At 35.8% G+C, this 12648-nt stretch overlaps 1 protein-coding gene across 4 annotated transcripts in view; it reads left to right on the top strand.

The window, feature by feature from the left end:
- The window catches only part of pibf1 (progesterone immunomodulatory binding factor 1), a 41770-nt gene that overhangs the window by 7302 nt on the left and 21820 nt on the right, over positions 1–12648 (top strand). For all 4 annotated transcript variants that reach the window (XM_088644470.1, XM_088644469.1, XM_088644467.1 and 1 more), the window contains exons 8-10: positions 251–432; positions 1369–1494; positions 4058–4156. In XM_088644470.1, coding sequence (XP_088500596.1) covers positions 251–432; positions 1369–1494; positions 4058–4156 — 407 coding nt within the window. The remainder of the gene's footprint in view (positions 1–250; positions 433–1368; positions 1495–4057; positions 4157–12648) is intronic.

Here is a 12648-nt window from a genome sequence, read left to right as displayed (position 1 = left end):
ATATTACTTATAGATATTATCGTATAGCTTTCCATAATTTTTTAAAAATCCTTATGGATTTTTTACTTATTCTCATACTGTTCAGAAAATCCATAGTAACAGCAGTAATAAATACATTGACACACACCATAAAGATGTATATTGTTAAGTGCCTATTAATAATAAAGAAGAGTGGACAGTATCTTGGCAGAATTGTGTTGATATGAACTTCTCTTCTCTGTTTTCTTTAACCCCAAAAACATTGGGTTAGGTGGCTGCACTGCAGCAGTCAGTCACACTACTTCAGAAAGATAAAGAGTATCTGAACCGTCAGAACTTAGAGCTCAGCGTCCGCTGCGCTCATGAGGAGGATCGCTTGGAGAGGCTCCAGTTTCAGCTCGAAGAAACAAAGAAAGCTCGAGAAGAAGCATATGAAAAATATGTTGCATCAAGGTAGTGTCGTCTCTCTCTAAAACATCATGGTGGAGTTTTGTTGGAATGGTGTCGATTTTATTCAGGCTTTTTTACCAAGATTATTACAATGTATAATCCGTGGATATAATATTAATTTAGAATATCTTATGGTTGTTGATGCGTCCCAGTATTGTCCCAAGGCATTGAATTCATTTCCTGGTACACTATAGCAACGAAGTAAATTCCTAATTTCTAGAAATTATCTTTGCATATTAGTTGAAGAAGGAATAAGTTTAACTTTGGCAACAAATTTGAGTTTTTAATGTAATGACAAGTGCTAGCCTCACCATATTTGGTCAATTTTTATTGAAACACTTCCCTTAAACATTTTCTGCCCTTTCCTGTGTACGTGTGGTCTACCATAGTCAAATGAGACTGAACTTGTATCTAAAAACTTACCAGTATGCAATTAATGACCATTGTAGAGGCAAGTCATGAATGTACTCAGGTATGTGGTCATATCTCACATGATGTCTGGTTGTGGTAGCTTCCACATGTATATTTCATTCTTAAAATTTGTCAAACCATTTAATAATATTTTACTTTAGGTATTTGCTATATTCTGTCAGGAAGGCAGTATGGATTTTACTTAGTAATTCATATATTGTATAACAGTTAACCAATTAAGCTGGATTTTGAACCAGTTTAAGAAATTATAAAGTGGTTCAAAAGCTTTTTTTCTTATCTGTGAGATCTATTTCTTATTTAGAATAATATGAGTACCTTTCTAATGGATTTGATTTTAAGATACATGTATGTCTGCAATCGCATACCTTATGTTACCCAAAGACTGGGAGGAGAATAGTTTTTTTTTGATAGGTTCACTGTAATGTATTACAAGTACTTAATAAGAAATTAAATTTGCAATAATGCAGCTTTTCATTGAAAATGTTTTTCTTTAATCTTGCACTGTAGAGATCATTACAAGACAGAATATGAAAACAGACTTCGTGATGAGATGGAACAAATCAGAACAAAAACTAATCAAGAAATAGAGAGTCTTCGGAGAACTTCCAAGGAGATGTATGAACGTGAGAACAGGTAAGGGTGGGTAGCAGTAATTGTTAAGGCTATTTAATGCAATTATTTTACTTTTATTTTTGGGGACTGTTTGTTAAAACTAGTTCCATTGCATGTCTACAGAGCATTTCTATATAATTGTAATCCTTTGAAAGACTAACTTTTTTTTATATTTACCAAATGGAAACATATCATTATAACAGTTAATCTTAGATGACACAATCCACATGGCACTTTCTCTCTACAAATATGACTTTTAAAGTATTACCACTAAACCCTCTTTGTGATGTGTAAAGATTAAATGATCATGCCAAGCAAGGACACTATGACTTGTTCTTAATAGTCTGACAGAGGCAATTAATTTATAAATTTTACAAGAGATATAAAATCTGTAATTTCACCATTACCTACTGTTATCTTTAGAAAAGTCATGTCTGAACTTGAATAACGATTGTGCCAAATTGTCTTAATACTGAAAAACAGTATTTTTGACTAGATTGTATGCGACATTTGTGCAGATTTTCTGTATCCTTCATAAAATGTTTATCCTGAAAACTAAAATGGAGTTTGCCTTATATATTTTTTTGAATTTTTCCAATATTTGAAATTATTTCAACAGAGGCTGCGCCCTGATTTTCTCAAGTGTGTAGTTTAATGTTTCACGTGTGTGAAATTGAATTATCTCCCATGTACAGGCAGTAATAACTAGCTTTTACTGTGTTACTGCTACCATTGGCAGCTAAACACCACCTGCTGCCTTCTAAGGTTTTTGTTCTAAGGATTTAAGTGATAGGAGTAAAATAAAAGGTATTTTTTAAAGTAACTTTTAACTTTTATTTTTGCTAAGGTGGGACAAGTTAGATTTGTATCTGTGGCATTGGCAAAATGCAGTTGAAATGAAACAGAATTGGTGACACACATGCGTCATTAAGATTCCTTGCCTTGTGGCAGCTGCAGGTCTGTTTGTTTCACACTCTAGAACTTCACATGCAGAATTTTTGTGTCACAGCGTCCATTTCCTAATGCCCTGTCGTCATACGAACCTGCACTGCGTCAACATTGATACATCTTTCATTTATGATCAAAATGCCTAAGCATCTTTTTAAGATACTCTCGTGGATTTTTTAAAAGTTTTGGAATTGGCAAATTTCTCGTTACTTCTTGCAACATTGCGAACCCCACCAAACTGGATTTGCCAATTTTTATTGTCTCGGCTCACACTGATTGCTCTTGTTCCCAGACAGGCTTTTCTCACTCGCCCATTAGCCTAATCACTCATCTTTTCACAACGAACAAGGTCTGCGTGCTTTACAGTAGAGTTACTGCTGAACGGAACAGTGAAATATAGTTTAGTGGCATTGCTGCTCTGGAAGCCTGCGGGCGCAAAGGAAGTCCTAGGAGTCGCTGTGTCGCGGAGAGCCATGAACTAACTAATTACAGGCCCACACCTAGCAGCTTTGATCTTGAATGAAATTGTATGACACTGCCTGGGAAAAAGCGTTCTGTTTCACTTTTAAACAAACTTCTTCACATTTAAGATTGGTATTCTCAGAGTCATTGGTGAAGACCATTTAAGACATGATTTTAATCAAACAATGTCCGACAAAATATTAAGTTAACCTGCTCAACAAAACTGATTTTCTATCTTATCTATCTTCTATCTCACCCTGTGGTCCATGTGGGTCCTAAAGGCCCAGTATGGTGACGGGGACACTATACTGTAAACAGGCACCGTCCTTCGGATGAGATGTAAAACCGAGGTCCTGACTCTCTGTGGTCATTAACAATCCCAGGGTGTTTCTTGAAAAGAGTAGGGGTGTTACCCCGGCGTCCTGGCCAAATTTCCCATTGGCCCTTACCAATCATGTCCTCCTAATAATCCCCATCTATGAATTGGCTATATTACTCTGCTCTCCTCCCCACTGATAGCCGATGTGTGGTGAGTGTTCTGGCGCACTATGGCTGCCGTCGCATCATCCAGGTGGGGCTGCACATTGGTGGTGGTGGAGGGGATCCCCATAACCTGTAAAGCGCTTTGAGTGGAGAGTCCAGAAAAGCGCTATATAAGTGTAAGCTATTATTATTATTATTATGATTATTATTATTATTATTATCAGCTATCTTATCCTCTAACTTACCTTATCAGGCATCTCAAACTCAGTTCTTGGAGGGCCTCGTGCCTTTTGTTTTTTATTTATTCTGAACATTCAGTTAAGTACTCTAATAATGTAATTAACTTCAGAATTGTAAAACTTCTAAACAAGTTAAGGTAAAGTTATCGTAAGCAGTTCACAGATTACAGAACCATCCTTAAAGTAAATGTTTTGAGTAATCAATTATAAAAAACATCTTTTAAAAAATTGTGTAAGAAAATAATGAATTGCTTAATTGACTACTCAAGTTGGATTAAAAACCAGTCCTTTAAGCAATATGCTGATACAAGGTCATCCAATAAAATTAGAAGGTACATTAAAATCTGAGTAATTGTTATTGTCAAAACGTCCCTTCTGAAATGTCTAAATTTGCATATCTGTATATATTTGTCTTTGTACATCAGATAACATTACTTTTCTCTCTTTCCTAGAAATCTGCGAGAAACAAGAGATAACTCAATTGCTGAGAAAGAGAGAGCCATTCAAGCAGAGAAGGATGCTCTAGATAAATACAGCCAACTTCTGGAACAGTAAGTTTTTTGTATGTAATCTTACATATTAGGTGCCAAATAACGACCCAAAATAAAGACCCTGCTGTTCTTCCATTTTTTCATGAACCATTATTTTGAAATGAAATCCAAACCCCAGACAGACACTTGTATTTTGTACAATAATTTTGAGGAATTCTGAACATCGCAGAGGTTTAGAATTGGGTGGGCCATGTTGTGCCACGTCCTTAACAAAGTTATTACTCATGTGGTCTTGTCTTGGACTTGGCAAAAAACATGGGGAGGATTTCTTAAATGTTGCCATATTAGAAAGTTTGCATGCATAAAATAGCTTTCGTCTTATGTCAAGATTGTTCTGTGAAGTATAACATGATTGTTCTGGTACGGTGCTACCTATTGTAAAACGTCACCTGCGACATCTTACAATGATTGCACGCTAAAATCATGGTGAGTCAGTGCTGCTCTATTGCATGTTTCAGCCACTGACCTCTATCGACTGCACTCCTTTTGCCTTCCTGCTAATTCAGAGAGAACCATGAATCCATGTTAAGCATGAATGCTTGTACTTTTTGAATCTTTTTGTTAAGGCTAAAGTTAGTTCATTTTCTAAACATTTAACCCATTTCTTAAAAAAGATTGATCACATTTGTGGAATAACTTGCAAGAAAAGCATAAAATGCTTTCTGTTGGTTTTGGATACACAGCCATGATCTGAGATGTTTTCCTAATTTCTATGTGTGATGTCATACTTCTCCTTAAGAAAATAAGAGGAATTATGTCTTTATTTTGGGAAAACTCTATTCCCATGATCTGTTTGGTATCCCTTTTGAGTAATCTCTGTAGTCATTTAACATTCTGTCTGGCCCTGATGCTGGGTTGTTGGGTATTTCTAACACTAAAGAGTCCAATGTACTTGCTTGCCTCGTGGGTCTGTAACACCTTATCTGTCAGTCTCTCAACCAGCATGTCGCTGTGGGGCGCTGATGCTTGGTGCCTCCGTGACGAGGTCATCCGCACTGGGATGGCTTCATTGGATTGCTCCTCAGCCTGTGGGAGCTTAACCGCTTCCATTAATTTTCAATCTTTGCCCGTTCTTTCGCTACAACGGAAAAGAAAGTTAGTTTAGTATGGATTTCTAAACTTTTACCTTTATAACATTTAGCTCAATTTGGAATGCTTCATGGAGCACAGATACAGTTTGAAAATTTTAATCTCCCCTTAAAAGTCAGTGCACATCCCGGTCTATTCATTCTAAATGAGTGGGAGCCTTTTAGTTTACACCTGAAAAGTTGCTAAAATGTTCTTTATGCCCACAAAAAGTTGCATTATATTTATTTAGGTGGGTAGCTGCGTCAGCATGCGTAGGCTGCAAAGGAACAAGAAATAGGTTTATTCCATGCTGAAATGCAAAGAATGAAAACACAACATTTCGGCTGTGGAGCCTTCTTCAGGTGTAAGACGAAGGGTTACACCCGAAGAAGGCTCCACAGCCGAAACGTTGCGTTTTTTTTCTAATGTAAGATGTTTTTATATTTGTACAACAGTCAGTTTTTAATTGTTAATATTTATCCATTTCATGTAAGAGAATGTTATTAGTGGTGGGCAGTGAATGTTGTCGAAAATGTATCGTGCTTATAGACGCATATGGACTGGGTCTTCTTTCACTTTAGTGTGCATTAGATGCAATTATTAATCGGTTAATAGCTGAGTAATAATTGTAAACTAGATAATTTGTATTTATTGTATTAAGGTTAAAGTGTATGATTTTTAAGTAACTTACATTTATTTGTATTTTGGAAAATTGCATAGAATTTAATTTTTAAGCTTTTTCCACATGGAGGCTTGCTCTAAGAGTTTTATTGATTTAATTTTAATATGTATAATTTTTTGTACAGTATAAATAGAAGGTATAGACAAAGACGTTTTGTAGACTTATGTAGTTCACTTGAGATAATTAAAGATGAAGAGGTTTCTAGAAGAATGCTGAAACCAGATTGCCGAGATGCCTGTGTGTTACCCAAGCAACATATAATGCCTCAAATACTCGGTCTTATTGCCTGTTGGCTATGCTGAAGCATGTTAAAGTAATAAGGGGTGCACCCAAAATTAAGAAATGGTATATTTTCTTGAGGTGTGTTATACCAAAATCCAGATCTACCAGTTTAAATACATACCAGATGAATATGTGAAAATAAAGCTTCCATGGCAAGCTAAAATGATTGCCTGAGTTTTTTTTTTCTATGTTGTTGATAACATGGCCCATAATGCAAGATCTTCTTGTTTAACATCTGTTTGGCCAAGTAAAGTGAAAGCTTAGTGTTATTTCAGTTAGCACACAGTTCCTGATTAAAGCAAAATGGCTGCTTGAGTCCCATTTTGTAAATGAAAGTGTGTAAGCAACCACTTTATCAATTGAGATAGAACTTGGCAGGTTTAATTATGTGTCATACAGGCATGCAAACTGGTCCAAAATAAATTTAACCATGCCAACTTTATATTGACATAGTAGACTACTATGTGCCACTAGAAAACTATGAGTAGTTTTTGAAGTTACAGATAGTACTGCTTGGGCTTATTTTGGATCTTCCTTTCCAAGCATATTGAAAGCATGTGCATTGTGTAGATAATTTGATACACTAAAATCTTTCATATTCAAAACAAAACCTATTTTTACATGTTCTCAAGATTATTCTTATTCATTTTGACAAATATCCTGAGTGTACCTGAACCTTCAAATGGTTTTGTATGTTTTCACATGCTGACAGTTTCTTTGATTTTGTGAGATGTTTTCATTAAATTATAGTTATAATTTATTTGATGTAGAATGGTGTTACAGAGAATTACATTTGCCATATGTGCTCAACAGGTTTTTCTTTAGGTGATTAGTGTAAAAGGATTATCTTTACCATCCTCTGGAATCTTATCATTTGACGGTTATTAGGGTGTGTAAAAATGTCTTGTTCTGTAGCCTTTAGGTGAGATTCTGTTACAGGTCTTTCATCTTTAAATAGCCTTCAGTAAAGGAAAAGTACTGATCTAAATTCTGGACAAAACATTGTTGGAATTTGCAATTCCTTGTGATTGTATATTGAGTGTTATATATATATATATTGTATTGTGTGTGTTAAATACAGCCATTTTATAGTGACAGTTTATCAATTGCAAGCAATCAGCAGTAAGCAAATCATAATAATCCAATTCTTCAGTCGAACATAATTTTTTATGGGAATTCTGTTAATTCGTATAGGTCTGCATTGTTATTGTATTATTATGGTCTTGTTTGCATTTTGTAGAAATAGGCTAGCACTTTCTGCTTCATACCTTTGAGAATGAACCTCAAGAAAATGAGAGAGTTGTTCATTCAACCCATACAGCCTTTTTATTACAGAAGCCAAGGTAACGGCTTCAACAGAATGGTTGGGTAGCTTGTGCCAATTTCCCACAGCCCCTTGGTTGTAAGGTGCCTCCAGTTCTCAGTTTTAAATGCACTTCCATATAGTTTCCACCTTTGACATCTGCTCCATGTTTCAGTGTTCTGGATACATTTACCTTTGATTTTGAATACTTGTATCAGGTCCCCTCAGAATATTCTTGTTTAAGGTTCAGTTCCTTAAGTCTGTAAGTGTAGGACATTTGCTTAAACCCCAGAATATATCTGATTGCTTTTCTCTAGCCTGATTCTGGAGTCACAGTAAATTATATGTAACCTGGTGACCAGAAATGTGCACAATATTCTAAATAAGGCCTCACTAGTGTGTTACATATTTTTAACATACCATCAGCTGATTTAAATTGATTGTTTTTAACTAGCAATTTGTTTGCCTTCTTAATTGCTTTCCCACATTGTCTAAAACAGGTAAATGATGTCAACATAAACACAAGTCTTCTAGCTCAGCATTTCCCCACTGTATAGTTCATCTGCATGTAATACCCTGCAGTCGTTCACATTAAAAGTTTCTGGAGTTTGCCATTTTGTAATTTTTAGCTTAATCGTTTTGAATTTCATTTTCTGCTGTTACTTCTGCATGTGGTGACAGTCCATATTAAGTATCACCTGAAAACGTGGCTACTTTACTATTCCAGAATCTAGACCAGGTGATGGCAACCAATAGCATGTATGCCAATATTGCATGCAAAGGGATTTTTAAGGGTATATGCAATGATAATGACACATGCAATAAAAGTCTAATAAGCCAACAGGAAATTAACTTAAAGAAAAAGAAAACAACTCTGCAGATATGTAGTTCACTAAAACTTGCAATCCAGTGAAAGCTTTTTAGAAAAAAAAATATTTACTTTGTTTATTTACTGCATTATTTTCAGAGCCTATTGTATTCATAGGAAAGCTTGCAATCTGTGCTCCTGATAACATTGTTCACACTTAAGTGTAAAGTCAAACATTTTGGACAAAATATCGGTTGCTAAGAAAGCAAAGTTAGATGTACGCTCATTTCAACTCTTTTGGAGAGATGAAAATGGATTTGCTCAGAATAAAGTCTGTGCTGTTTATGCTCTGAGGTAGCAATTCTTGCAAGATACTGTGACTCAGATTGGAAATTGAGAAGAGCTGTGCTTCCTAAACCTCATGCATGGCACAGGCACAGCTACTGGGGACGATAATGCTAAGACATTTATTAATTATTGTGAGGAAAAAGAATTGTCTCCAAGACTTTTTTTCTGTGACTACTGACAGTGCAACCACTGTCGACATTGTGGTCGGAAAACGGAAGGGATTCAGAAAGATCACTGCAGATCTCATTTTCCACCCCATGGTGAATTTTTACTGTATCATACATCAAGGAAATCTTTGTTCCAAGATTTTTAATTATGAGCTGAATAATGTGGTGACCAGAGTGGTGAAAATATTAAATATATCTATACTGCTACAAACCTGAGATATGCAATGGTGCCTTTTAATTTCTTAATTTTAGATATTATATTAATCAAATTGTAAATAGGGCTATTCTTGATATTAAAAAATATCAATGGAACACAAAAAAAGCAAGTGCAAGAGCTTATTCTTGCCACGCCCTGTCTGATCTAGACCATTGATATAAAAATGTATCAAAAGCCTTCTCCAGCAGCCATATCACTCTGCAACGTACAACTGGCAACCAACTGAAGCTAAGCAGGGTGTGAGCCTGGGAAAAACTAAGGTTGCTGCTGGAAGAGGTGTTAGTGGGGCCAGCAGGGGGCGCTCACCCTGCGGTCCATGCGGGTCCTAAAGCCCCAGTATAGTGACGGGGACACTGTACTGTAAACAGGCGCCATCCTTCGGATGAGACGTAAAACCGATGTCCTGACTCTCTATGGTTATTAAAAATCCCAGGACGTTTCTCAAAAAGAGTAGGGGTATAACTCTGGTGTCCTGGCCAAATTTCCCCTTGGCCCTTACCAATCATGGCCTCCTAATAATCCCCATCTATGAATTGGCTACATTACTCTGCTCTCCTCCCCACTGAGAGCTGGTGTGTGGTGAGCGTTCTGGCGCACTATGGCTGCCGTCGCATCATCCATGTGGGGCTGCACACTGGTGGTGGTGGAGGGGAGTCCCCATTACCTGCAAAGCACTTTGAGTGGAGTGTCCAGAAAAGCACTATATAAGAGTAAGCTATTATTATTATTATTATTATTATTATTATTATTATTATTATAAGCAAAGACAAGAAAATGACATTGAAGTCCAACGTGTTGACTGCCCCAGCAATGGGGAAGTATAGACCGTAGTTATGTGAAGAAGATAAAGCTTTGTGAGTGACTCATACACTCTTTGTGGTAATGAAATTGTTTTTTGTTGTTCTTTAGATAAAACTACAATTTCAAAGGGAGAGCCTTTAAAGTACACATTCAAGGAATCTTTTCTGAGCAGGAAACACAGATGCAGAGCATGCAAAACATGCAGCTTGTCTGTTCCTGTGATCTACCATTATTGAGCGCTTTGTCTTCAGAATGAAGGCCTGTATAATTGATGGATGTATGCTGTAGGTACCAGCCAAAATAAAACTTAGTTTCACATTTTAATGGTTTAATTGCTTTGCGCTTCTTTACTCCTAATGGCTTTGATTTGAATTCCACCCCTGCCCAAACAGTGTAGTTTGTTGTTGCTTTCAAAAAGACAATAGCACAAATGTCTCACTTCTCCAACTGATCTGGTGGAGTGCTGCACTTCAGCGGTGGAGAAAAGAGTCACTGTCTTAGGTGTATTATTATTATTAATAATAATAATAATTATTAATAATAATAAATAATAATATTTCCAAATATGTGGCAAGGTAAATACCAATGAACAATCTGGGAAACTGCTTACAGTGGCTTTGGCTTATACATGAGTGACTGCAGGAAAGAAATCACTTTGTCAAACAGGCGTTGTGGTTCTTGTACCTAGAAAACTGTGGAGATTGGCATTCTCTGTTATGAAACTGAATTCACAGCTGTCCAAATAAAGATATAAACTGTCAATCATTCCTTTTATTGCTAAACATTCCTTCTCAGTTGTGAATTAATCCTTCTTCTAGGGTACTAATTTCCATACAATGTTCAAAGAAATTCTTAAGAAATGCATAAGAATGAAGATGCGGTTTATTATCCTCATTTCTATGCAATGGTCAAAATGTCAGTTATGTTCTCATCAGTTTGATTGCAAGAGATTATTCATCATACGGATTTCATTTGACTATAGGACCAAACTACAAGAGTCAGATCTGTTTAATTCTTGCACATGTTTTGACTAGCCCTGGTTTTGGCCAGTACTTGCAGTAATAGACATGTTGTTCTTTTTTATTAGAATTTTCAGTGTTTACATACCTGATTCTTAAATGTTTATTTCTTAAGAAATCATCTTAAAGATGATCTAAGAAGAAAGACCAGTTCCTAAGTATAATATCTGTATTCATGTTGCTTTGTTACTCCTGTGCTTTGCATTCCTTATTTGCTCATGTTAAGGGAGAACTGATCTGCATTGCAGTAAGCACATGCCTGGGATTCCAGCAGGTCCTCAGTCCAGTTGTTGGGCATACTCCGAGTTTTTTATGCTAGGGAAAAAGATTGCTCACATTCACAAAGGAGCTGGATTGTGAGCCAAAAATGACAGATGCTCAGCTGCAGCTGAATGTTCAACAGTTTAGGGAATTGCTCACACAGTTTTTTTTTAAAGACCATATTAATTCTTATACTTCAGATCACTTAAGCCAGGTCTGTAGTGTTGATAGGGACGGTCTATAAATAAAATGTGAATTTTAGAAATAGATTAATTTTTTTTCATGCTACATATGTCTATTCAGTTGCAGAACAAGAAATGACATTGATTTCATAAGCTGCAATTAATAAGTGATTTTGTAATACATTCTTACATTTGTTTAAATTGTCACCCCCTTCTCATCAGACTTTCTTGGAATCTTTTACTAGAAAGTAAGGAAACTTTATCATTATGTTAATCAACATATGTGTTCTGCCTAATAAGTGATAGTTCTAGAAAAACAAAATTGTCTCTAACTTCCTGTAATAATGCATCATTTATCTGAGAGCACTCGTGATCTCAAACTATGTACTGCTTTGCCTCTAATGATTTTCCTGGTAGGTAATATCAAAATAGATCAATTTACTCAGAGTCTGTTTATACTGTATAATGCTTGAAAATTTTCAGTTTTATATTATTGTGGAAATTCATACTGACTTTAAGGCCACTTTTGGTGGTATGTAAATGGTATAATTTGCTGTGATTAATTTGTCGGTTTCATCAGTGACCCTGGAAAGATTAACTTCAAATCAACAATTAAGGCCAATGGTCTTTTTGCCATATTTTTAAAAGTTACATCTATGTCACAGTGGGACTGAAAGATTTAGATAGATTAAAACTTTGAATTAATATTATTTACTGTATTTATAACAGATTCCAAACTATTATAGTTTTTTTGAAAACTAGAAGAGGGAGAATGTTAGTTCAGTGTTTTTTATTTATGTTTGAAGACAGGTGCATTCTTTCCTGCACTAAAATCATCTTCAAAACAGTGACAAAGCATCTGACACACAATTTGTGCCATGCCTCTGTCCTGTGACATTTTTTTTTCCTATTTGTAATGCAAACATTTTTGAACACCTTCAAGTTGGTGGATCTTCTGGCAGATAAAACAATCTCTAGATTTGTGTGTGGGTGATGGGAGTAAGATGTAACGTATTACATTAAGATGTAATGGCAAATTTAAAGTTTTCGCCTCTCTTGATTTTTTTTTACAAGTTTGGTTGATGACCAAACTTCAGTGTGTTTTTTATTATTGTTGTGGTCCCTTTCACTTTCTGTCCTGATATGAAGAAGAATTTTGGTTTAAACGCAGTTTGATATTTTGTACTCGCTTTAGCTTGAGATAGTCATACTGTTATACAAATTAGTTCACTTTGTACAGCTATATGAAAAGCAGGCTTTAAATTATCCTGCATGGACATGTCTAATCCTGAAACTGACACTACTGCATCAGGGGAAAATGCAAAACACCTTCAGGCCTTTTTGCCTGCGTCAT

Source organism: Lepisosteus platostomus, chromosome 2, assembly GCF_059453375.1.
Source record: "Lepisosteus platostomus isolate fLepPlt1 chromosome 2, fLepPlt1.hap1, whole genome shotgun sequence".
Taxonomy (NCBI): domain Eukaryota; kingdom Metazoa; phylum Chordata; class Actinopteri; order Semionotiformes; family Lepisosteidae; genus Lepisosteus; species Lepisosteus platostomus.
Note: the sequence above shows the minus strand (reverse complement) of the source record. Positions and strands in the feature narration are given on the sequence as shown.